General features: G+C 53.3%; 7 protein-coding genes across 7 annotated transcripts; 5 read left to right on the top strand and 2 right to left on the bottom strand.

Moving 5' to 3' along the window:
- Positions 1–348: 348 nt before the first annotated feature.
- Positions 349–1,026, top strand: J4E85_003403 (uncharacterized protein; the record flags this gene model as incomplete). Its single annotated transcript, XM_051467671.1, has 2 exons — positions 349–751; positions 809–1,026. 2 exons carry the CDS (start codon positions 349–351, stop codon positions 1,024–1,026), a joined length of 621 nt encoding a protein of 206 aa, XP_051328830.1.
- Positions 1,027–1,402: 376 nt separating this feature from the next.
- Positions 1,403–3,904, top strand: J4E85_003402 (uncharacterized protein; the record flags this gene model as incomplete). Its single annotated transcript, XM_051467670.1, has 6 exons — positions 1,403–1,714; positions 1,813–2,088; positions 2,353–2,368; positions 2,984–3,391; positions 3,452–3,676; positions 3,741–3,904. 6 exons carry the CDS (start codon positions 1,403–1,405, stop codon positions 3,902–3,904), a joined length of 1,401 nt encoding a protein of 466 aa, XP_051328829.1.
- Positions 3,905–4,389: 485 nt separating this feature from the next.
- On the bottom strand, positions 4,390–5,136 carry J4E85_003401 (uncharacterized protein; the record flags this gene model as incomplete). The annotated part of the gene is made up of 2 exons (XM_051467669.1): positions 4,390–4,760; positions 4,836–5,136. The coding sequence occupies 2 exons, from the start codon at positions 5,134–5,136 to the stop codon at positions 4,390–4,392; spliced, it is 672 nt and encodes a 223-aa protein (XP_051328828.1).
- Positions 5,137–5,964: 828 nt separating this feature from the next.
- Positions 5,965–8,524, bottom strand: J4E85_003400 (uncharacterized protein; the record flags this gene model as incomplete). Its single annotated transcript, XM_051467668.1, has 4 exons — positions 5,965–6,112; positions 6,164–7,161; positions 7,209–8,325; positions 8,505–8,524. 4 exons carry the CDS (start codon positions 8,522–8,524, stop codon positions 5,965–5,967), a joined length of 2,283 nt encoding a protein of 760 aa, XP_051328827.1.
- A 3,463-nt stretch (positions 8,525–11,987) lies between these two features.
- On the top strand, positions 11,988–15,744 carry J4E85_003399 (uncharacterized protein; the record flags this gene model as incomplete). Its single annotated transcript, XM_051467667.1, has 5 exons — positions 11,988–12,635; positions 12,686–14,968; positions 15,018–15,234; positions 15,289–15,559; positions 15,717–15,744. 5 exons carry the CDS (start codon positions 11,988–11,990, stop codon positions 15,742–15,744), a joined length of 3,447 nt encoding a protein of 1,148 aa, XP_051328826.1.
- Positions 15,745–18,711: 2,967 nt separating this feature from the next.
- On the top strand, positions 18,712–19,954 carry J4E85_003398 (uncharacterized protein; the record flags this gene model as incomplete). The annotated part of the gene is made up of 3 exons (XM_051467666.1): positions 18,712–18,775; positions 18,840–19,249; positions 19,301–19,954. 3 exons carry the CDS (start codon positions 18,712–18,714, stop codon positions 19,952–19,954), a joined length of 1,128 nt encoding a protein of 375 aa, XP_051328825.1.
- A 4,891-nt stretch (positions 19,955–24,845) lies between these two features.
- Positions 24,846–25,162, top strand: J4E85_003397 (uncharacterized protein; the record flags this gene model as incomplete). Its single annotated transcript, XM_051467665.1, has 2 exons — positions 24,846–24,959; positions 25,022–25,162. 2 exons carry the CDS (start codon positions 24,846–24,848, stop codon positions 25,160–25,162), a joined length of 255 nt encoding a protein of 84 aa, XP_051328824.1.
- Positions 25,163–26,076: the final 914 nt, after the last annotated feature.

The following is a 26,076-nucleotide window of genomic DNA, read 5'->3' as shown; positions in this document are numbered from 1 at the left end:
TTCTACCCTTTATACGCCGCAATCATCATTGTCCAGCACGCACCACGATTCGCAACTTCAAGAGGTGGGATATGGAATGTGAAACTACACGATGCTTGAAGCTTTGTTTAGCTGTCAAACAGACATGGCATATCGTGCGAGCTGGTGCGTTGTTGAAGCCGCGTTCGCATAGCGTTTGCGACACTTCACCAGCCGGCTAGTACAAATGAAATTCACTGACTGGGCGGACTATTTATGTGGCTACTATGAGTTTCTGACTTTAATACTCACCAATCCAATTACTTTTGACTACTAGCAGATCCCGACATCTCCAATCGCCGCAAAGTCCCCAACACCCGAAGCGCAATCATGCCAACCAGCCCTGCACAACTACACGGCGCAGCCTTGATCGCACCAATATACCACATCACCATCAAAGTCCTACCACCTTCTTCATCTAGTCACTATCTCACGCACATCCGCGCTGTCGACAACCCCGCAGAGATCGCTCGCACCCGCGAGCACCGCTCATTCAGAACAGCAGCACACGACTGGAAACATGAGCACTTCACATGGAATTCTTCCGACATGGACCGCGGCCTGAACATCAGACCAAGAATCAAAGGCGAGCTGGAGTGGGAGAGAGACAAGGAAGATGAGGAGACGGCGCGGGATATACGAAACCTAGCGCAGCAGAAGGGTGAAAGGGTGCCAGATAAGCGAGAGGCGCTCGCTATGGCTTGGCTAGCAAGGGTGGGCAAGATGGCTGTCGGTGAGTTTGGCGTTTGTCCAAGTTTGGCGGTGTTTTATGATACTAATGAGTTGTTAGGTCGTGCCATATACGAACCTGATTTCGGGGTTAGCGATGAGAAAGAGTTCTTGATCATCAGCAGTAGAGCCGGAGAGTCCGTGGAGGCGAGCCTATATGTGGATGGAAAGGGAGAGAAGAAGTTCATTGCGAAGGCTGTCGGGGAGAATCATTTCGACGCTGTTATGGTGCTGGAGAATGATTTGGTCGAGCATCACAGGCGGAAGATGCGGAGGTAGTACATGTCGAGGTTGCAAGGAGACTGGGGTGTCGGCTTTGATGTGATCGATTTGTTTGCATGCACCCTCAAGGCCTGCTATATGGAGTTTGGAAACGCGTGTATCATATTGAGTGGTATTATTTATGAGAATCAGGCATATACGTTGAATCGTTCTATGGTTCTATGAATTGGATGCTTCTCAACTGTCTCTCACCTCCGATTGCCATACAATGACGTATGGCCTAGAGGCCCGGGGTCCTTGAGCGTTTGTCTGCCACGTGCAGCTAGATCTTTCATCCTTGGATCGCTATGCTACCCACGTAAAGTCAACAGATCACAAACCGCAGAGACGATATCTCCCACCAACCCTCACATCAACGCCATGCACGTTCCAGATGGCCACTATGGATGAAATAGATCGCCGGTTTACGAGCGGCTTCAACGCTGCTGTTGAGCTCCGCGAACAGGACGAATTCGATCAATGTATCGAGGTCTTGCGCGAATTACTCGCTGATTGCGCTATTCCTAGATACCACCGTATGAGGTGTCTCACAATGCTTGCATGCACTTTAGAAGACTGGCATGAGGCATACACCTGTTACGTCAAGGGTGAAACCATATGGCGTATCACGAAGCAATGGTATCGTAACAGCACAAACCCGACCGTGAACAGGACGCTGGATGAACTTCGTGAGACTTTAGAAGAAGTAAAGTGAGTACCCGGGTACACTCTAGATGATTCCAAGAAAGAACTAAATTGTATATGTTTAGGCAAGGTTTACTCGAAGACGACATATGACCTGAGGACACACCAGTTCCGGATGTTGAGGCCGATGTGCTGTATGCGATAGCAGTATACACTGCTGGGGTGGAGGAGACCCATGAGACCGCGGAGGCAGAAGAAGAGACGTGGTTCGAAGACGAGATGAGCGACGAGGACATGGGCGGCGAAGAGGAAGTGAGCGACAGAGAAACGAAGGTCGAGGTCGAGCGTGAATGGAACGACAAAGAGGAGAGCGAGGCGCAGAAGGCTGGGGAAGAGGAGACAGCGCTACAGGATCAAAAGCCAAAGGGCGAGATGGTATGTCTGAAAGCTATTGCTCTTGAAGAGGTTGTGTTGACTTCGCGCAGGCGTTACCATACCGTCCGCGACACATACGCTGACCCACTTTGGGTAGGGACAGGGGAATCATGTCAGAGAAGTCCTGGAGGCTATTTGCTTGATCGAACGATCAGGTTTGAGTCTACGATAGACGCAGACCAGGATAGGCTGCACAATTTAGCACCTTTGTCGGCGTCTAGGATATCGATTTCTACACATAACCTCTGGAAGACCTTCCTGTAGCGAGCAAAAACTGAGAGTTTGTCACGGATGAAGTGGCTAGAGTTTGTCATGGACGAGGTACTCCACTCGCCGCGTGCACCTTCCGCTGTAGCAGTAGCGAGCCAACGGAAAAATTCCCTTCACTGTCCGCAACCTTACAACACTCCCGAGTGACGAGTGTAACTTCAATTTGCACGCTATATGATTACTATTCGTTGCTCTCTCGGTATTTAAATTGCTCGCTTGCGGCTTTCCGGGGAGAATAGATTAACCCAAAAGAAAACCAGGACACGCGAAGCGCGCCGCTCTGCGCCACAACCACACTCGGAAGCAGATTCAATATCACAGCAATATCAGGTTCTTCGCCTGTGACCGGAATTCTGAGCCATCAAAGGTCTTGGAAGCTACACGGCGGGCAGCATGTGTATGACCATGGAGCAACAAGCTATGCTTCGCCATAGCGACTATGCCCATTACTGTTACAGAGGACTAGGCAATGACTTGTAGTCATCTAACAGTACTATGTGATCCTTGAATTACCTGAAATGATCGGTAGATGTGCTCCGTATCTGATCGGGAGCGCCATGAGAAGCCATACAGACTATGAAGACCTTTGAAGACATATAAGAGTAGGTAGAAACAAGTGCGACAGATCAGCATCAAAGCAACAACGTTCGCTACCACTCTATCACTCTTTCCATGATGTACACATCTGCACTCCTACTCGGCGCCCTCGCCGTCCTTCTCGACACAGCATCCGCCCACGGCTTCGTCAAAGGTGTCAACGTAAAGGGCACCTTCACCAACGGCTCCGACCCCGTGTGGTACTACTTCTCGAAGGACAACCGCCCCCAAACCGCAGGCTGGGATGCGTTGAACCAAGACATCGGTTTCGTCGAGCCTGCATCGGTCGGCACAGCGGACGTGAACTGCCACAAGAGTGCTACGGCGGGACGTCTCTACGCCAATGTCAATGCGGGAGACACTATCGAGTTCGAGTGGAACACTTGGCCTGATAGTCACAAGGGGCCGATTATCAACTACATTGCGCCTTGCAACGGTATGCCATCTGCTTGAACCAGTACAGCATGCACTCTTACTGATCACTTGCTTCATACAGGCGACTGTACCACTCTGACCCCCGGTTCTCTCCGCTGGTCCAAGATCTCTCAATCTGCTATCGTCAGCCCAGGAACTTGGGTTACAGACACGCTCATCAAGAACAAGTTCAAGGTCTCCACTGTCCTTCCTGCCAAACTTGCTCCTGGCAACTACGTCATCCGTCATGAGATCATTGCTCTTCACGGTGGGCAGAACGTGAATGGCGCGCAGTTGTACCCCCAGTGTAGGTCACTCATCTTCCAGGCTGCTTTCGATGTAAAAAGATCATATGCTAAGTATTGCTGTAGGCTTGAACCTCAAGGTCGGTGGTAGCGGCTCTGTTGCACCGACGGCTGGCGTTCCTGGTACCAGCTTGTACACAAAGGACATGCCGGGTATCGTGTTCAACATCTACACCAATCCTACGACTTACACGTTCCCTGGTCCGGCGCTGTGGACTGCTGCTAACTAGGCGCTGTTGTCAGAGCTCTGTGCTCGAATGCAGAGGATTGGACGACTATGGGCTCTAGGGCCTTGGTTCTGAACTTGCGACTGACAATGTCAACTGCGGGCGGGTGGTGAACGAGTTCTCTTCGTGTTTATACTTGGTTGTCTTGATATGTACATAAACCCGACATTCTTTTATCGGATCGCACCTCGAATTGCAGGCGATCTTCAGAGGGCTCCGTTCAGTGTCTTGTGTAGGCCTCATGAGTGAGACCCGTGAATGTAGCTGGTTCAGCAGGCGACGCGTGAGCAAACTGTCCGTTGGCATGAGCGCGTGAAGTTTTGTAGAGGTATATTGCAAGCCTAGCTCGATGCCTAGAATTGAAACAGTAACACTAGGAGGACTGATCAGCCAACCATGGGTGAAAAACGCCAGACTCCTCATTTCCCTTTTGAACAATACACTCGACACACGGTCGATCACCTTCTTCTCCACTTGTCGCATTGCTCTCACTTCTTGACTGTCTTAGCAGCCTTGCCAACAACCTTGACCAGCTCTCCGTATGCCTCGGTGAACTCCTCGTCACCCTCGCCGGCCTTCTTGCCCATCCTGTCCTTGCCGATCATGACCACACTAGTGGGTCGCTTCGTTGCGCTTGCCTCGCCGAGCTGCGCGCGGCTCTTGATGTAGATGTAGGGTACGTTGTGGTCTTCGCAGAGAACGGGGATATGCGCAATGACGTCCATGGGCGAGATATCGGCGGCGATGACAACAATGGCGCTGGGGTCGTCGAGGGAGGATCCGGCGCCTGAAGCAGCGGACTTGCGCAGCGCTTTTACGACTTCCTTGACACCGCGACGGAGGGTCTTGGACTTGGCGGCTGTAGCAGGATGAACGTTAGTCTTGTTCTTTCAAGTGCGCAAACAGGCCAACACATATGAAGTGGGAAACATACACTTCTTGACGGTCTTGAGGATCTTCTTGACCTCCTTGTCGTTGTCTGCGAGAGGGAAGGCAAAGGGAACGAGTGCGCCGCGCGGCTCATCACCGTCCACGACGTTGACCATTGAGACTTCTGGCTCCTTCTCGAGCTCAGCCTCGAGCGCGTCTACCATCTCGACATCGCCCTTGACCTTCTTTTCCTTCTTGTCCTTTTTGCTCTTGGACACGCCGTCTGTCTCTGCGCGCTTTTCCTTCTTTTCCTTCTTGTCCTTCTTCTCCTTCTTCAGCCTCTTCTCTTCGATATCTTTCGACATTGTGTGGGTAAGCGACTGTAGGTTTTGGGTAGGAATTAGAAATGCGAAGATGTGGTGGCTGGTAATGCGTCGTGCTGAAGTCGGTTTCGCGAAATTTTGGAAGAGAATGAAGCTTCATCTAGCGGGCCCCGGGGTGGTCTGTGCGACTAGTGGCCTTTTCAAGAACCTCCAGGGCTTGGAATGCTCAACTTCGCGAAGAACACAAACATCACAGCAAGGCAGATATCAATTTGCGTTCATGTCATGATGGCATAAGAAGACGTATTCATACAGTACTATTTGAGACCGATTTACACCTTGACTTCATATCCACTACCGTAATATCTCCCATCTCCGTCACCGCGAAGTCGAATCATGACATACTATGGTATATGTAAGGAAATAGCCCAATGCCACCAAGAAAAGGCATTACCGAAGTACAGGCAAAAAGAAATAGATATTAGCAAGAATGCAACAAAGGCAGCGCTAGTAGCAGAACCGAAGTGAAGCAATAACGCGCCTAGGGCCAGCCTTCAACAGTCCAGAAATGCCGATGGGTATGAGCGAGGGAGAGGTATTAGAAGAATGCCAAATGAGTAGAGCATGAGCTCGAGAGTGTAGGAATCTGGACCAGACCCGCCCTGTGCGCCGTATTACCCCGATCTTGAGAAAAATGAAATGAAATGAGATAAACAATAGACCGATGCTGGGGGCGCCAAACTCCTTGCCATGCTCCCAGGTGCAAGGAGAGGACGAAATATAGGAAGGAAATCCACAGTCTGTAAAAGTAACGCGACATGGAAACAAGATCGTGGAAGATCGCGACCAGTTCCGGAAGCTGTCTCTCGCTTAGTAGGCCATCTGCATCTCGAGCACCTGGACACCACCAGCAGCCATTGATGGCGTAGCGGATCCGGAACGAGACGACATGGCATCTTCGTAGCCAACAAGTGCTTGCGAATGTAGCTTGAAAGCTTCGCCCATAAGTTTGGTGATGCTAAGTATCGTTAGTGCCAAGTTACTGAAGAACAAATAGGCATTTACATACCCCCAAACGACGACCTCGTCGATCATGCTGCCCCATAGTCGCGCGACAGTGGAGCTCAGCTTTGCACCGTAGACATCCACGGAATCGTCGTCAAACAGATTGCGCAGCTTGTTGTACATGGCCAGCTCCTCCTCGGTAGCTGGCTCTTCGTCGTGCTCCAGGCGGTAGAGCCATAGTGTCAAGATGACCATCAGATCCATGCCGGTAAGTGGATGCTCGATGCTCCAGTTGGTAGCGGAAGTTCGGGCAACCCAGCGTATGCCTTGCACGGCAGCAACCTCGATGCAATCGAAGCATTCTTGGATGACCTTGATCATCTCTGGTGAACGCTGGACCTTGTCGCGGGCATTCGTCATAGCAGCAGCTACTTCGTAGGAGTCGTGATAGCGGAGAGCTTCTTGAATGGACTTGAGATCGACCACGAGTCGGGCCCTGGTATTCCTGTACAGCGCCATGGCGTTGAAAATGAGAGGATGGCCCTTGTGTGGAGCGCTCAGTTGGACAACGACTGTCTCAGGCTCGCAGAGCTCAAGCGACTTCTCCCATGTCTCCAGGGCCAGGCGAAGCTTGTACTCGGTGACTACGTCTTGGAGAGCTTCAGGGCTACGCTTGTGGTACCATACTTCGAGGAACAGTGCGTTGATCATGACGCGTGTCGCGAAAGCACTGTAACGAGCAGTCTCGCCTTGGAATAGGTTGTCATGCGCTTGGCGGAACGTGATGATCCTGGAAGCACTCAGGCTCTCGCGCCAGGCTTCGTCATCTGAAACCTCCATGGTCCAGAGCGACTCCGAAGAAGGCAGCTCCAGGGTGTCGAACTCGTTGAAACCCATTGCAGGAGTGTGGTTGTAGGTGAGCGTCAGTAGGCCGAAGAAGATATAGACCGCATAGTAAGTCCGTCGGCATTGCTCGTCGACAACCCATTCTTCGTGGTTTGGCTGAGCGCCATCACGAGCATCTGATCGGAGCTTGAGCTCGTACCGATTTCCAGCGACCATCTACGATGTGTTAGTGGCGATCGTGAGCAAGACACACTTATACGTACGTTGGCAAGAAGACTCTTAATCGAGCAAGCCCACTCAAGGCCCTTTGGATCACCACTCCAGCTAGAGAAAATCATGTTGAGCAGGGTGCTCTGCATCGTCCACAACGGGCATTTGCGGGAACTGAAGTTTTCCTTATTCTGAAGGAACTGGTTGACTAGGACCTTTGATCCAATGTGCAGCATATAGGCTTGGTCTTGGTCAAAGATGTACAGAGCACCTATCGATAGCACAGCAAGCAATAGCGGGGCAGACACCTCGGTGGGGTTGAAGGTGGCGGGGTGCAAGAAAGGCAGGTGGTGGTGGAACAGATCGAAGTACGTCTTCAACAGGCGGTTCAGCGTGTTCAGACTGGGCAAGTGGAACGTCTCCAAGAGCGAGTTCTCACTGTCGTACTGCTTGATGTTCTCGTAGATCCTTGCACACTGCTCTTCAGAGTCCAGCTGAGGGGCGCGGGTCATCATCAGAGCCTGATTGGGGCCGGGCGACTTGCGGTAGTCAACTGGTGACACGGGTCCCATCATGGAGGGGTAGGGTGACAGGGCACCAGGAGTACCTAACCCATTGCCGCCGTTCATTGCTGAGAAGGTAGGCGCGAGGCTGTCGCTGCCAGACATGGTGCGCTCCATCAGGGGTGGAAGCTGGTGGGGATGCGAACCGAGCGCGCTGGCGCTGTTGAAGGCTGAGTGTGTGTTGGGCGACGACTTGGGCTCGGATTGAGGCACCATTGAGTCTCGCCACGGCATCTGCGGAAGCATGTTCTGGCCAGGGGCAGTGTATGGGATGACAGGCTCCATCATCGATGGGCCCGTGGGCGAGATGACGGGCTCGTTGTGCTCGGGGATCATCTCGGGCTCTTGGCTCGCCATTGCCTTGTGGTGGAAGTCGGTCATCAACATGGCCGCAGCGTTAAGGTCCTCATCCTCGTGCATCGCATCGTTCTCAGCTTCGATGCGCTCGAGTGTCGTCGCGCTCTCGGCCGTGGCTTGTTTCTGTTCGGCTGCCTTGGTGTTCGTTCGGCGCTTCTGCTCGCTGGGGAGGGGCGCGCCACCATCCTTCGCGTGAACGGTGCGGTCGTGTCGTAGGAGGAGATCGCGACGTACGAATGTCGAGCGACACCTGGATTTGGAGTCAGCACATTTCCCATAATGCGTCTGTGCAGGGCAACATACTTGGCACATTTGAACGGTCTCTCTTTGGTGTCTGTATGTCGTCGCAAACGTCAGTTTCAATCTTTCCAACAAACGCGGGGCAGGTAGCAACAACAGTACGCGCGGGGCGAACGCGTAAACAGCTACCCCGCCCAGCGAAGCTCCATCGCGACGGAAAAGACGGGAGTTTTGACGTACGTGAGCGTTCATGGCGCGATCTATGTTCGCTACGGCTGAAAGCGCGGTTGCAAAACTGGCCTGGACGAAGTTCAGTGGATGTTCTCACATACAGCTCCTCGTGCAGGGTGCTGCTGACATTTGTATTTTTTTTCAGGCGCGCCTGTTTTGCGCACGGCGGGCGAGGAGTTTGATGCCATCTCAATGGATGGAATGGGGTGTTAAAGCGTGGTGGTAGATGGACGATGTGTCGCGCTGTACGCTTCGTGCATCCCGTGTGTCGGAAAAAGCTGCGAAGGAATTGCCGGTGAGAGAAAAGAGAGGAAGTCGTAGGCGTCAGCACCGTATGGCTACGCGTACGACGATGGAACAATAATGGCTACTGTTGAAGATGAGATGACCTCGGGGAGGGGTGACTTCAAGGAGGACCAGTGCAATGTCGCTGGCGAGGCACCTCTAGGGCTACTCTGAGAGGGGGGGTTCGCCCGTGCGTCCTGCGTCCGCCTCATCGCTAGATACATCTCCCATCCCTGTGAACGGATAACACGCTAGTGTATCTAACGCGACTTGTCCAGTGTCTAACATCTATTAATTGCGATGCTTTTGCTGGCTCTGCCAGGTGCTTGTATAGCTGGCAGCTTTGAGGTTGCCAAGATGGTTAACAGTGACAGACACCCCGCTACCACCCAAGGTTGCGAGGTACTCTTGACTATCGCACACCGAGGCCATCAACAACCTCTGATACTATAATAATCATCCCGAGTTCTTACATCCCGGGGTAGCCCTAACCATTAGGCTTCTGGGCCCAGGTGTGCGACATGGCAGCCGCCTGTCCAATGATTCTCCCACAAGAGCCTCAACGAGTATGTTTCGCCGTACCACCCGCTGTCACTCTCTGGCCAGCAGACAAAGTGGCGGTAAGAACAAGGTCGAGTACACTCTTGGAGGAGTAGTGGGCCGCCAGTTATCAGATGCAGGCCATGCAGATGGTGGCTCACCGCCTCACTTCCCACCTGGGGACGCCTGCGCCAGTTCTTTGCAACAGCTTTCAATACCAAACAATCTGTCGCCCCTCCCTCCAGGCCGGCTGGTCTGTGTTGCACGATGACGAAGGGCGCGGGAAAAGGGGTTGCAGAGGGGTAATCACCTTCACAACATGACGCCCAGGATACTTGCAAGTCGTGCCACGAGTAATTTCAAGACGATCGTCGGCTGCCCTCTGGAACTCTATCCATACTTTCGGGCCAGGATCCCGTTCCCCGGACCCACACTGGCATTTAGTCAGGTCCACACCTGCAGTAGACTGCCACGGCTTGCAGAGCTCACACGAACATTCAACGCCGCGAACACGGTGCTTCTTGCGTGTGTCGACAGACACACCGATTCCACCGACCCGTCTGGCCGAGGTCTTTCGGCTCGGGACAACACCTACACACGATCGAGCGTCCCGTCAGCAGAAAGTGGCAGAGTCCGCTAAATTATGCCCCGCTTGTCTTCGTTCAATCGGGGGAGCGCGTATAATCCTGGACCTTATAGCGTCGGTCGCGGCCTAGCAAACGCTCTTGCTGCCATGACACTCTCTTACCCTCACCGTTCCTGAACACAAGCCACCGCTACACATGCCTTCTACAACCCCTCTAACGGCCCCTCATTGACCACTTCATCAGCGAGGGGCTTTACTTTTCACTGAAACCCCCCGCGCTAGCACGCTTGCCGTAATGCTTTAGAAGCAGATGGTGGTTTCAAGTGGCACTGGATGGCCCTTCCGCGCCCTCACGGACGCGGCAGGGCCGTACTCATCCGCCTACGCCGTCAGGTAATTTCATTTTGATCGAGGCAAACATCTAGCTCATTTCAGTGAAGACGAATGGTGGCTGCAAATTCAAGCCGGTATATTGACGTGCCATCATGCCCAGTCCCATGTGAAAGGTACGCCCTTTCGGCCCTGCAGGACGCAGCGAGTCTGCCATTGGGTTCAGCGGATACTTCGATGACATCTGAACGGCATGTCGCTGCAGGCCCCCACGTGCAGCACGGCAGCTATCGCATCCTGCTCTTCGTTTGAGCTTCTCCTTCTACAACGGCACCTATTCATTTCTCAACAATGCCCATGTCTCGGGAACAGCAAAGATCTTGATCAATTGATGGCTGATCCTCCGGCCCACCAGCCAGTGTCACAGAACCCAGAAAATGCCTTTTCCGCTTCCACGCGACAAACCAAGCAAGTTTGAGACTGGTATCGGCCACTAAGATCCGCAATAATCATTCCGAGCTTCCATCACACCTTCCACGATGAGATGCGCGTGTCAGTCACCGCTCTCACCCAGATGGCCGAAAGGGCCGCGGAATACAGCGCCGGATGCAGTGATATAGGCATGCTTTTGTAGTATCACGGTGTAGCATTGCCGCGCCTCAGTCACTGCCTGTTGTTCTAAGGATTTGGAGGTTCAGACGAGGAGCAGCACAAACAAGCAAAGGTCCCCCACTGAGTTGCGGGGCATCGAGTGACATCCCGTGCAAACGAAATGCGTAGGGTCGGTAGATACAAAACGTTACAGGTGGTGCAAGATAGACGGTCGCACAATGCTCGATGCGCCGGTATCCGCCCGCAACGGGAGGGAAGTCCTCGCTATCCTGGAGGACCACGTTTCATAGCGCAAAATCCCGAGAATATGCAACGAGTCAGACAGTGTTCTAGATGACAACTGACTGAAAGTTCACCGTCCCCGCTGCATCGCCAGGCTCTGCGGCGTCAATAGATGTTGCGTACCACAATGAGGGCCCGGTGGGGCCGTATTATCAATGGCATATGTATAGCATGCATGGTCGGTGTAGACAGCCACGACAGCCTCGTTGACAGCTGCGGCGTGAACCATGGAGATGTGCCCGCTCAGGGACCATCGCTTACCATCTGGCTACACTGAGTACATGCACAAACGGCTGCAGGTTGGCAGGGCAGATAGATGTGCATGGAGAGCAATATGTAGCATGTTGGCGGATTCCGAGAATAATCCTCCTGGGACGGGTCCGGGTCTTCTTGACACATTGTTAGCTGCTTTTATCCAACGCCCAACACGTGATCCAAGGATGGCACAGCGCGTCCCCACTCCACCGCTGCTCACGACGCCCACCCTGGTGTTGCGTTTCTTTCGCTCGAGCCCATTCTTCTGCTCAACCATAATCACACGAGAGAGCTTGCTACGAGGCTGGATTCGCTGCTCCGGCCCAGCTAAGCGCGAACGTCAGGCTCCTCATTGCCTGGTCCCCCTCTAGTCCAATCAAGCAACCCCCGGCTCTAATACACATCCTCGAAGGCGTAAGCTCAGTCGGCCCACATAGCGACCGCGTCTACTTTAACCCTGGGTTGAGCAGAGGGGTACTCGCGCCTGGGCTGTTGTTGCCTCCTCCACCCACACGCCGGTCGCGCCAACAACGTAGACTCGTTACAACGCCATGAGCTTCGGCACCACGGACGCGGGCGGCATGTACGTGCGCGCCCTGTATGACTACCAGGCAGACGACCGCACATCTCTCAGCTTCCGGACGGGCGACATAATACAGGTTATTACCCAGCTCGAGAGCGGCTGGTGGGACGGAGTCATTCACGGTGTCCGCGGCTGGTTCCCGAGCAACTACTGCGCCGTCGTGCAGCGCCCGAGCGAGGACATCGAGAGCGACAGAGACGGCATCGACGCCGACGACGACCACGAAACACGGTCGACGGGCGGCGGCGAGTTCGACACGTCGGACGGGGAGTCGCTGAGCGGCGGGAACGACACCATCCTGCCCCTCGAGCGCAATAATGTGCCGCACAACAAAGAGGAGGAGGCGGCGTTCTGGATACCCCAGGCGACGCCAGACGGCATGCTGTTCTACTTCAACACCCTGACGGGCGTCAGCACAATGGAGCTGCCCCTCGAGTCGCCTTCTGCGAACGAGAGCGGCCCACGCAACCGCACCGACGTCTTCATCCCCGACATGTCGCGACCGCCAGCTGAGCTGCTCGCGTCAGGCTCCGGCTACCACATGGAGGACACCGACGACGAGACGTCAGCGTCCGACCTGGAAGGGCCCGGCATGAAGGGCTCATTCCGCTCGCGCGTAAGTTTTGCGCTACTCTACGTGGAGCGAGTACTGACACTGTACCACAGCACAGGCAGCGCTTGTCCGATGGCCTCTCATCGGCAACCTCGATGGAGTCAATGAACGCGGGCTACCCTGGCAGGTCCTACGACCAAAGCGGCATGAGCTTCGCAGCCTCTTCCACCATGCCTCCCACCGGCACCACGGCCACTTCCTTTGCGAACAGCCCAGCTCTTAGCGGGTCGAACGGCACCACAACTCAAACGCGCAAGTTCTACGACGACGTGAGCCCGGTTCCTCTCACCTGGAACAGAATGGTGGAGGACATGCGCCGCGCCATAGAGCGCTACAAGCAGGCTATCAACAATAGCGACAGGTCTGAGTTTGTGAAGCGCGCCGAGGACGTTTCGGACCACCTGCGTTTGCTGCTCGCTGCTGGTTCAGGGACCACGGACAACCACTCCGGCAACCCCTCTATCATATCTACAAATAAGGCCTTGTACCCTCACTTCCGCGAGACCATGTCGCGATTCTCCAAGTTGGTGCTGTCTTCGCATATCGCTGCCTCCGACTTTCCTCCCCCCGATTCCTATTCCAAGTGTCTGAAAGAAGCAGAGGGCGTCCTCAACGGAGTCTTTGGTTTTGTCGAAGTAGCACGCCAGCAGCGCGGAGAAGAGATTCCCCGTCTCGTGCCTGGATTTGTAGCCGGGAACACCACCGGAGGCAGTTGGCAGAATAACGGAACTGACACCCATGACTCCAACAATTCCATGTACTCTGACCAGGACGACTATGAGCCCTCCGTTGAACCAACTCTCAAGCTTGACTCGCGCGTATTGGAGAGACTGCAGGATGTTAAGCGCTTGATCATTTCCAGTCTCCGGCGATTGGATGAGCAACTGATGGTCAGAGACCCAGTTATATCACATAGGAAACACCAAGCGATAGGTGACCACGTATGCAGTGCCGCAGGAAAGGTGTTGGAGGCGTGCCGACCCTGGATCTCGACCATTGAACAGATCAACCTCGCTTCTCTCGACGCAGATACTCACGGGCAGCAACTCAGCGAATTCAGTGTCCAGAAGCAAAAGGCCTACGACGTCGTATCTGAACTCGTAATTGCGTGTCAAGGAGTAGCCGCACCCTTGGGAGACGAGTGGGCGGAACTACGTGGTGATTCACTTGAGGACCGCATCAATGCGGTGCGAGCAGTTGTCCGAGATCTGGAATCGACGTGCACCCAGCAATACGGTCTGTTGCAACAACTTTCGGATACAGTCCCCCTGTCCGACATTGTGAGCCGTGCAGACCCAAGGAGAAACACCGATAGCGAGCTACCAAACCATACCCGAGGGCCATCTGGACAAGAGAGACCTTTGCTTGGCAACATTCCTAAGGCAGACACGTACAGTGCAGGCACACCTCTTGGTGTCGACGAGGGCAAGATCGAGCCAGTACGATCAGCTAACAGCAACAAGAAGCTCAAGGACTTCTTCGGTGAAGTCCCTGTTATTCCACAGCAGGCGATCGAAGAAACCCCCGAGTACTTGAAGCTCGACCATGAGGGCGAAATATCCTACGATCACAAATCCGTACCACCACAGCTGAAGGGTGGTACTTTGGCTGGTCTTGTCGAGCAACTGACGCGTCACGACCGTCTCGATCCAGCTTTCAACAACACCTTCCTGCTTACGTATCGATCATTCACCACGGCTTCTGAGCTATTCGAGATGCTGGTCAAACGATGGAGTATACAACCACCCCATGGACTGGCCAAGGAGGACTATCAGCACTGGGTAGACAAGAAACAAAAGCCGATCCGGTTCCGAGTTGTCAATATTCTTAAGAGTTGGTTCGACAATTACTGGATGGAAGGTAACGACGAGGAAGCACGCATCCTGATCCAGCGGGTGTACAATTTTGCGAAGGATCATGTTGCCACAACAAGCACCCCTGGAGCGGCACCACTGATGACATCAGTGGAGCAAAGGTCTCGCGGCCCAGATATGCCCACGAAACGCTTAGTCCTCACGTTGAGTGCACAAACGCCGCAGCCTATTCTGCCCAAACACATGAAGAAGCTCAAGTTCCTGGACATTGACGCAACGGAATTCGCCCGACAACTCACGATCATCGAATCCAGACTATACGGAAAGATTCGCCCTACGGAGTGTTTGAACAAGACCTGGCAGAAGAAGCTTGCCCCCGGTGAACCTGATCCGGCCGCAAACGTCAAGGCGCTTATTCTCCACTCCAATCAGTTGACGAACTGGGTCGCACAGATGATCCTTACACAACAAGACGTCAAGCGCAGAGTGATCGTCATCAAGCACTTTGTCAATGTCGCAGATGTAAGTCAACGAACGCGTGCATGCGACATCCATTGCTAACACAAACCAGAAATGCAGGCAGCTGAACAACTTTTCTACACTAACCTCAATCATCTCAGCGCTAGGAACAGCACCTATTCACCGCTTGAACAGGACCTGGAGCGCCGTCAACCAGCGCTCTATGGCAACCCTGGAAAGCATGCGCAAGCTCATGGGTAGCACCAAGAATTTTGCGGAGTACCGAGATACGCTCCATCGAGCGAATCCACCCTGTATCCCTTTCTTCGGTATGTACTGCCCCAGCAGCATCCCTGCATCAGCCGGCTAATCCATGTTACCAGGTGTCTATCTCACCGACTTGACCTTCATCGAGGATGGTATTCCATCGCTGATCAAGCGCACAAACCTCATCAACTTCGCAAAGCGCGCCAAAACCGCCGAAGTGATCCGCGACATCCAGCAGTACCAAAACGTGCCATACCCACTACAGCCTGTGCCCGAGCTGCAAGACTACATCCTCACCAACATGCAGTCTGCAGGCGACGTGCACGAGATGTACGAGATGAGTTTGAGCGTCGAACCACGAGAACGCGAGGACGAAAAGATTGCAAGGTACACTACCTATTTCTCCTTTGATCGTTCCAAAACTGGGCTAGAAGGATAGAGAGAAAAACTCAAATCAAACCCCCGCTTCAAGAGGAGGACACAGCAACAAAGCGGGGATATGAATGCGTCTTTTGGAGAGAAGATGGGGCTAACGGCGTTTTAGGCTTCTCTCCGAGAGTGGATTCTTGTGATGAGATTGTGACAAATGACGATGATACCCCCCTCGCACGAAACACTAGCATTGTTGTTTCTCATAGGAATCTTTGGAGTATTTTGGTTGTTTTTTGGTATTCGGCGTTTGCTTTTCTGGTTTACCCACACCCCCTAACGATGGAATGAAACGAGTTGGGCTTTTTGATCTTCACCTTGGTTACTGCTGGCGTAGAGCGAACGCTTCACGCGGGTGCGTATAATTTCCTCCCTCTCTCTCGGGTCTCGCAAGAACCGGTAAGCTCCGCTCATGGGACGGGATATTACGATGGGCGCTTGCGGTTGGGAAAATCTTTCTTGTTCCATAGGTAGCGGAACGGCATGTCTTTTTGTCGCTGGCGCGCATCTGCAGTTTCGTAGCTAATTCACACGCGATTACGATTTCTATAAATCACTGTCTGCAAACCATCGTGGCAAGGACGTGCAGTATCATGACCCAGGGTCCCGTATGAAGCATATTCCTGGACGCTTTCTCGTGTTGTAGCTTGTCCGTTAGTCTAGGGCTCGTGTCTGGTTATTGGACGAGCGGCAAAGGTCGCTCGGCGTTTCTTTCCACCTCGTATCGCCGTCGACCCTGACTCTGACTTCTGCTAGGGTGCCGATCTAACGGAGCGACTCAGACGTGAAAGTGACGGTGAACAAAACACCAGTTCACGATAGGGCTGTAGGGTGGGGATCATCACTTGTGCTGCGATGAGTTGTTCATTTGTTTAGTTGTGCGAGTGTGGATGCGAATAGATGGTGAGGCATTCTCCGTCGCTGCTGCCCGGTGTCTCGCCTTGAACTTTACTCTATACTTTCTGCCGGCGTGTGAAGGAACGAAAACAATCCGCCCTAGCTTCAGGACCTCAGTCTGGGCTGGTATGCTCACATCGTCAAATCGTCAGCGTGGTAGTGCATATCGCAGACACGCATGGATGAGCACTAGCACTCTACGATGCAACGCAAACTTCGCACCCCGGTGCAAACATGTCAGGCTGCTTTAGTGCTCGCGGATGGATACTCTCGTGTCCCTCATCGGCAGATCGTCCTGTGCGGAAATTTCAGATTCCGCGCAGGAATGTTGTCCATCCGACGTGAGCATCGTGACTGCCAGAGCTAAGGAACGCTGCTTCCTAATGCGCACCCACTGCAAAAGTCAGCGCAACATGGTACCAGGTACACATATCGGAGGTGAGGCAGGCGCTACAGCAACCTCACCCCCGCAACGATCACCGAGGCGCCCAGCGACGGCCTCATGGAATGATTGCCCCAGACTTCCATCCTTCCATGGCATGCGCAGTCGCCATGAGAACTCGGCAGGAGCGTGCCGTCTTAGATATGACCCAATGCGGACGTTGCCGAGTGACGCCGGACGAGGATCATCCTCACATCCAATCTGAGGGAGATTACTGACAAGGGAAAGTGGCCAAAAGAACGACAGCCGTTGTGGTAGCATACCCCAGCTTTTGTGTTTCTGGCCTGTCAAAGACGCGGGCGCACGGTGCAGTGTGCAGCCATCAAGGCTTATGACATAATGCCGAGGTGGACAATGTGCTGTCTTGCCAGGACTTGGGATTGTGCGAAGAGGATGACAAGAGCTTGGGCGGGTTGCTGATGTTGCTGGGCCTTGGTGTTGTGGGTTGTGGGATCCGAGGTCTGCCGGAATGGGGAATAGGGGTGCTGCGTTGCTTTGGCGCCTATCACTTCGGGTGATCAACAATAAACAATATCAGATGCACATCTTCTCGTCTATGGATGCGACCAACTTTCGTTATGAACATGTTGAGCACACGCATCGTCATGGCACCTCGTCAAGCAGAAGGTTGAGATTGTAATCATCGATGCGGCCAGAGCGTCGTACCCCCTGCTCCTCGCTTGATAGCGATGGGTAATTTCTTGCTGCACTCGCAGGCATTGCGTTACCCTGTAATCAGGCGTGCACAGCAACGGCGCGGCAGGGGCGTTTTCTGTGGCCTGCCATACGCTCGCTATTCCCCGAGGCTGTCACTAAGAGCGGAAAAGACTTGAAAGGATGCAGAGGATGCATGGCGCTCGTGAGCTGTTACTCGTCCAAGACGGCCGCAGTGGGGGTGCCTGGTCTCGGGAATCTGGAATAGGAGCTTTGCGACGCACGTAGCAAAGCATTCAGGAGGGCATTGCGACTACGCTCGCCTGGATATAATCACAAGACATTGTACTGGGTGCGATCTCGATTGTGACTGGGCAGAATCAAGGCAGTGGCCAATCAAGGAGGGCGAGGTAGTGCGACGGCTGTGGTGAACGCTGGCCAGTCGATGGACTCTGTGGCTCCGAGCATCTGAGGGGGTTGAGGGATGGTGCATGTGTTATCGCGCCTCCCAGCGTGGGTGACAGCAGCGTTGACGGATGGGCACGGAGGAGGCGCGAATGGAGTCGCGCGGAGATAGTCCTGTCTTCTCACCAGCCGCCTCCAGCGTTCATCGTAGTTCTCCCAGTCAGCCACCACGTCCCAGCCATAGCAGCCAGCTGACCAAAGGCGGTTCCTGCATACGATACGCCAAAGCTACTGACACTCCGCGCTGGAGCAGCAGCTTAGACGTGCGCTACGTCTCTTAGCCCAGACTTGGACCTTCCTGGCGACCCACAAAGTTACCTCGTACACGTTATTTCGGTGGCATTAACGGGCGATCCCTGAGGAAAATAGCGGAGGTGCCCAGACCCCAAGGGCGACGTGAGTGGTTCCTGCGTCCGTAATTGCGCTGCTTTGGGCGTGCGTGCCGGACTTTGCCTTTCTGCACACGAGGGCCCAGCAGTTCATCATCGGCCTCTGCGCTGCCTGCCATCAGCCATCCGACCTCTTTTACTTTTGGCCGGCTGCACATCAACCACCCGACTCCCGCCTCGCACGCTCTTTACTACTTTTCTTTTCCGTCCGTCGCAAAGGGTTCACCTTTACAGTCACTCGCTTCTAATCTAATCTTCTCAACATGTTGTCCCGCAGTACTTGGGGCGCGACGTCGTCGCTACTATTACTCGCTTTGTCCCGCTTCTGTAAGTCGGCTCCTCGCCTGCGACTCCCAATGTGAACTCGTGCTGACCGGTGAACCTCTTTCAGCCAACGCTGCCTGCGAATGCGGCTACTCGGTTAACAGCACAAGCGACTCGAACTATGCCGTCTTCACAGAGCTCATGGAAAATGACTTTTTACATACTTCGACCGACGACTTGAAAGAGGTTGGCTGGCAGCCGCAGGAATACAATGTTACTTCGACGAATGCTAGAGGACCTTTTGGAAAGAGTATGGAGTTGACAAACATTGTCACGAACCCGTTCAAGAAGGGCTGGTCGGGTGATGCAGACCATGGCGGTGATGCCGGACTAGAGTTGTGGGTTCGCGGCGACCATCAAGATGGTCTCGTTAGCGGAGCCGAGCTTGTCACAATGCGCAACGACTCTCTACTTGGAAGCTTCCGTATCGGCATGAAGCTGTCGAACTCCTCGGGAACTTGCGGCGCTTTCTTCTTCGTAAGATCCCACACCCTCTTCTTCAGTCTGAAACTTGACTAACAAGCACAGTACCACAACAACTCGCAAGAAATTGACATGGAGTTCCTGTCTCACCAGTTCAACAACTCCCAAGGCGCCGTAAACCTCGTTCTCCAAAGCCCGGAATCCGTTACGCACGGCTACGCTGCTCAAGGAACAAACGGCTTCGAAGTCAAGGCTCTCCCTTTCCGTCCGGACGAACTGTTCCACGAGTACCGTTTCGACTGGACCCCTAACCGCGTCGCCTTCTACGTTGACGGTGTATTCCTCCACGAGATGACCGAGAACATTCCCACGGAGAGCGGCGGCATTTTCCTGAACCACTGGAGCAACGGTGACCCATCGTGGTCTGCTGGACCCCCGGATCAAGACACCGTCATGACCATCTCGTACATGAAGTCATACTTCAACTCGACTGATACCGAACGCTCGCAGAACGACTACAAGAAGCGTTGCCCGACATATGAGCCCGCCAAAGTCTGCGCCATCCCTAACCAGATGAGCCCACCGGATCAGAGCAAGGGCCCAGAGGCAGCGAAAACCTACTTCTTCTCGCAAGATGGAGACGATATGACACCCGGTCAAACAACATACACAGGTAGCGCGACCAGCACATTCGGTGCGCAATCATTATCGATCGTGGTCCCCTTATTCGTCACACTTCTCAGCTTAACGCTGGCGTAATAGACATTATCAGGACAGTTAATACCGCCTCCTCCCACTCCACTTGTTCCCTATATCTGGGGCCATGGGCTGGGAACTTTTACGAGCATACGACCACTTCTACAGCGTTCTTGGAGTAATACGACTACTGCAGTCCGATTTGCACTTTTCACTTCGACTTCTACACGGGCCCGTCTTCGCACCGCCTCACACTTTTCTTTGATTCAGCAACATACTCATGGCGCAGCACCGCCTATAGTGTCTTTACCCTTTTATATATTCTCTTCTTGTATATACCCTTCGCACGGGGTTCTGCGCAGTCAGCCCGTTTGCCCACGCCTTCTGCCCTGGTCCAGCAGCGGCTCCTTCTCTACCTCGGCCCTTTGTGGCAGAGATTTTACTTATTGTATCGGAGTGCACTCCGCCGGAAGCTGTTGTTCCACAACCGTCCTTTCGGCCCTCATACCCCCATGCCGCATACCATCGCGTCGCCTGTTTTTGCATTGGAAAGAGAAAAGAATCGGAAGATACCATCTTAGACCATTATGCGTCGATATATCCTAGCCCATGACAGCTACTGCCATAAGAAAATTAAACAATTCAATTTAACCTTTGCCCTTGCAGTCGTTTGTGTCATCTCATTACTGACACGCACTCTAGGATGAAAAAGGGTGTTGCCCTGCATCTCATCAATTGCAGAGATCCCAGTTTGCAACAACTGTACCTTGCATACGCGCAAGAACTACTCAGCTAGCATCGGAGTTGCGATGGCTGATATCCTGCTCAGTGGAGCTGGCCGGGCTACTACCAACGGAGCCTCACTCCGGAAGCGTCGGAAGACCCTCCATCGCGTCTCGACCAGCCCTCGACCAACAACGCCAATCAGACGCGCTATGCAAGCCTATCGAAATCTTGCCCTGCTGTCGGGACGCGTCCGTGACTTAGTTGTCAGAGAACATGTTCGCGGCATGTAGCTCATCCGGCGAGCTTGCCAGAATTGCCTGAAGATCCTCCTGCACCTCAACTCGACGCGAGTCTCAAACTACGACTATAGACTGAACCTACAAGGCCCGGGAAACCTCCCACTGCGACCGCTAAACTCTCCCCAGCGTTGTTTTGCACTTGCACGCTGACGCGCGGTCTAGTGCCGTACCCGCGCCAAATTTCTGCTGTGGCGTCTGCCGGTGCGTTTCGGTACTTGGGGTTAGCTGCACAGTAGTAGTGCCAGCTCAGTGACGTAATGGGCCTGTAACTCGGCGCCGTTGTACACCGGCAATTTGGACTCTAATGTTGGTGGAGCGGCGGTTGCTGAAGACGGCCCAGGTACTCCCGTGATAGTGGGGCTGCAAGTCTATTGGGAGCTGAGAGTGGCGAGGAGATGTTCTGACACTTCGTCGTGAGATGACTCGATTTCGAGCTCGTTGTGACACCTATCGAGATAGGACGCTACTACCGGAGAGCTTCTGGAGACAGTTGATTTCTTCTTGTTTTCTTACACTCGCGCGTCCTTTATCCTCGCTCCTCGGCTACCAGACGCTGCATCGGATCCCCTCCTGTTTGCATCCTGCATGAAGCTTGTGTTTGCGCGCCCCCTGCGTTGCTCAGATCTCTTGCAGCCACCTAAGCTTCAGCATGGCGGCAATCTTGCTCTCTTCAGGATGCACTATTGAGCGGGAAAAGGCTTGTTTCTGTTTGGCATTGCATTAGCGTTCACCGGTGGTGCGATGAACCGGGTCGGCGAGACTGTGTTGTCAAGACGACCTCCGACTTCGATTGCGGCTTACATAGCCACATTGCGTTCTCGACTTGCATGCATGGAACTAGTTGGCCGATCCCGAGATCTGTTAACGGATGTATCAGGACCGACGACTTCAGTACACAGTAAATGCTACCTAGGTAGCTCAGGGACTGCATCACAGATAGGGTGTATGGACATAATGCATGAATAGGGACTCGTAAGTATGTTTTCAGTCGCATGAGCTTTCAGGTATGCCCAACGACCCGCAGCGTAAACGATGCCTAGGTGTCAAATAACGCCGTGGGATCAATCGGGTAAGTTAGAGCCATCTCCAAAGTCGTACCATGGCCATGAAGCAGGAGCTACACCTTCCCGTAATGTATAACGGCAGTCGTGATAGAGATGCTGGCAGTTGCTTCCTATCCGCAAGGAGAGCCGCTCCTGCTGTTCTGGTTCAGGGTCCAGTCGCTGCATTTGCATCCTTATCGCGAGGTATCAACACTGCAGCTTTTCAACCACACTCTTTTCTGCACGTCTACGCTCTTTTTGGCTTCAGCAACTCGCGCGCGTCTCTAGGCTTTCGATTTTTGGCTTTTGGCTCTTTTGGCTTGTTCAGACTTTACCTGTTGTTTTCCATTGTGCAGTACGATACATATCAAATTCCAAGCGGCATCGCAACATTGTCTCAAACTCGACACGAGTAACTGCACCGATTTTTCTTCTGGCGTGAAGCTCGAGTCTGGGATATCATCCCATCTGCCGGTCGGTCTGTCAGCTTTCGAGGTCAGGCTTTGGTGCTTCAGTCTCAAATTCCCACATTCGACAACAGCAGCCGAGCGTCCTTCTCTCACCTCTCGGCACGGGACGGGATGCGCGTCCAAGACTTCTACGTCCTTCTTTTATCGGCAATCATAAGCGGTAGACTCTTCGCTGAGTCTGAGTACCTGCCAGATGTAGAGGAGACTACAACAACAATAGGCGCGAGCCCAGCTTCGGTCCCTACATCGGTTTCGCCTACTGCGACATCTATCGCTGGCGTGGGCGGCATTGAGTAACTTCCCAATTTAGAGGATTGTGATGTGACAGGGTACTAACGGTTGCATAGGCTTCGTCGAGGACCCGGCATTGCTCCAGTCGAGGGCGCACCTGCGCCTGTTCAGCAACCACCAGCCATAATTACAGCGATACCAGCTGCAGAACCTGCCCCAGCTCTTCCTGTCGATCCTGCACTTCCGATGCCTGCATTACCTGCGCCTGTAGCTATACCTGTTCCCGCTGTTGATCCTGTCGTCAATCCTATACCACCACCAGCTCTTGCGCCTCCTGTCAATGCCATCGCGCCGGCAGCTCCACCCATCAATGTTGCCGGAACTGCAGGTGCAGATGTTACGCGATTGGCGAAACCATTCAGCAACGTACCCTTCTACACCGTGGTGTGGGCCGAGACATGGATCGGAGGGACATATTCCACTTGGTGGCCATACACTATATCGCTGGATTTCAAGCCTCTTCAGACGAACGCCCCACTTCCAGGGTCAGGATCGATCGGTATGGGTACGCTCACTGGTAAGACAGGAGTGACGCGGACGATCGTGGTGAACGCTGCACCTACACAAGGAGTAGGCTGGGCCAAGGGCCTTGCTGCAGCTGTTGGAGTTGGCATAGCGGGCATGGCTGTATGATGACAAGTGATGTGCAGATGAGGGGCCTGATAATTTATGGAAGAAAGAGTTAGATTTCATTCCAGCTGCAGATTTGGATCTGGACATACTAGTTGTCATATATGGCACTTAAACGACTTACGATGCATGTATATTACGCGAAGTATGATAGCAACGGTCAGCAAGACAAGAAGTAATGGGAGACGAATGTTAGATAAGAACTAAAAGCTGCAAAGCCAGTGCGAAGAACCCCTTCATCCTAAGAACAAGAAGACAATGGAATTATGAGGATATGGTTTATATGGATGTCATCCAGCACCACCAAAGCCGGTCATCTCCGAGCTCGCTATACGTTTTCCAAGTTGTTGTCTTGATCGTCCCTTATCCTACCTCCCTCTTACGCCCTTGAATGTTTCATGACCAACCTAGTCGTTGCATGCATGGCGGCCCTGGGCGGTGAAGAAGCTCACGTCGGAGTGTTTTCCTCCAGCATTGCAGGGCTTGTCGTCCTCAAACAGCGGCGCGACGTTCAAGCAAGATCTGGTGCAGCCGCCATTGTTATCCTAAAATTTTGGTCAGTCCCGTGTCTCTCTCCCTAAGGAGTTCGAGGCACGTACAGCGACACAGCAATGGGAGCCGTCCTGGTACAAGCACTGGCAGTAGATAGAAGCCTGGGTACCAACGGCCATGGCAAGGAGGAGGCCGAAGACGGCGGAGAGGCGGACCATCTTGATGTTGTTCTGGAAGAAGATGGAGATAGGTTGGTACGAAGTGGAGTGGAAGAACGAAGAGGGCGAGTCTAGGTGCTATATAGCGCTCACGATATCTAGGGGCCTAGAGATACGAGCTGCCTTGTTGGCTTCCGGACGAATGCGTCGGGCTCTCTCACAGGTGACTGCGGTGGAATCGAAAGTGACGATTATCGCCATTGTTTCCCTGCTACTTTGACGGCCGAACAAAATACGACCTCAGGGGTGTTCCGATAGACCAAGCTATGCGATGAACACGGTACTTACCTAGGAAGCGCAAGTACACCTCGTATATCATAACCACGTGTTGAAGACCAAGTCCCATCTTGGCTTAGAAAGACAAGCTCCGCTAAGCTAAGAGGTCCAGTGCTTGGGCCACTGTTAATGGCCACCGAAGTATCGTCGAGAGGTGTACCGATGAGGCTTTAGATCTTCTCAGTTCGTTACAATTTGCGGTGTGTACAGAACAGTATGGGGAAGGAAGCCGAGATTGGTACCTAGTTGAGCAGGTAGTAGAAGGTCCGAAAGAGATACACGAGAAGGTCCGAAAACAGACTAATCAATCCGCTTTACCCATGTTGCTATCACGATACTAACGAAATGCTTCGCCTTCAGGATAATGTGATAGATGCAGGAGAACATGTTAAAAAGGCAGGTGATTTCGCCTCTGCAGTGAAGATATCGCAGCGACCAGCAATACTTCTCTCACCACTTCAACACCCAACTCTACTTCAACTTACCCACTCTCTTCTCAATCCGTCATCATGGTCCGCCTTCTCTCCGTTGCCGCGGTGTTCTTCACGATCGTGTTCGGAGCTCAAGCTTCCCACATCTGCCAATGTCTCTTCCAGGATGGCTCGCACTGCTGCGCCAGTGTCGTAAGTCTCTCAAAGCTCTTTGATATGAGGATCGAGCTAATTGCGGCCTGGCTCCTTTACAGAACAACTTTGGTGCTGCGGAAGACTGCCAGGTTGTCTGCGTGGACAAGAAGCGTAACAAGGACGGCGCAGCCTGCAACGCTGGCGGCAAATGGTCCAGCGTCGGCGGCTTCACCGTTCAGTTCCGCGAGCCATGCCAGTAAAGCGTCTCTGGCGGAACAGCCGTACTTGGCGCCGAATAACGATGCTGATGGAGGCCTGGTGGAGATGTGTGGATCATAATGGGAGACGGCGGCCTGAGCGTGATGAACTGAGAGTGGAGCGTATGGTCCTTGTGGATCGTCCGAGTCGTTCAAGGAGAAGGCCGGCTCTACTAGAATAACATGTCTGTATCGTTAATGTAACACCGTTCTGTTCCAAATTGCAATCCCAACCACGTGCAGAGATAGGTGTCTGAGCCCAACGTGCTAACATTTCATCGTTTTCACTGTGTTGGTCGATGCCAGTTTTGGAGTAAAGGAGTGATGGGTGATGAGGATACGACACATTTAGTAATCACGGCGGCGGTTAGTGCCTCCACGTGACGACTGCTGCTGCGGTAATCCCCCGCGGGCGGGGTTAGCATGCCAACGCGTTGTTCCCACCTGGGCAAGACCGAAGCGCCAACTCAACTTTGCGCTCTGCCTGTGCGATACACGTACTTTGTATATATGGAGGCATTGGGCAATTGCGTTAGGAGGTTCATCGTGCGATGTGTGTAACAGCCATAGAGACAATTATAATGATCTCAGGTCAACAAATGGCGGTGGGGTGATACCCGATGTATGTGGCGCGACTTTCACGCTACTCGCAGACGATCTTGCCCTTTTCGGACCGAGGCTTGGAATGTTAACGTGACCGCGAGCAGACGACGATACTGACGATAAGGTGATTGAGATCGATATCACGCACGAACTGCTTTGTATAAGATTTGACTCAATCCGACAGTGTTGTCTAACATAGTTCCAAGCTTATCATCATCGACTGTCGGACCTCCGTCAGTATCAACTCCCCGAGTCAGCATCACCCGATCGGGACAAAGACGAATAAAACTATCAGCAACGAACAGCATACCGTC

The sequence above is a fragment of the Alternaria conjuncta genome (assembly GCF_024043145.1).
Source record: "Alternaria conjuncta strain BMP 0040 chromosome Unknown scaffold_4, whole genome shotgun sequence".
Classification (NCBI taxonomy): Eukaryota; Fungi; Ascomycota; class Dothideomycetes; order Pleosporales; family Pleosporaceae; genus Alternaria; species Alternaria conjuncta.
The sequence above is the reverse complement of the archived record's forward strand: the minus strand, read 5'-3'. Positions and strand labels throughout refer to the sequence as shown.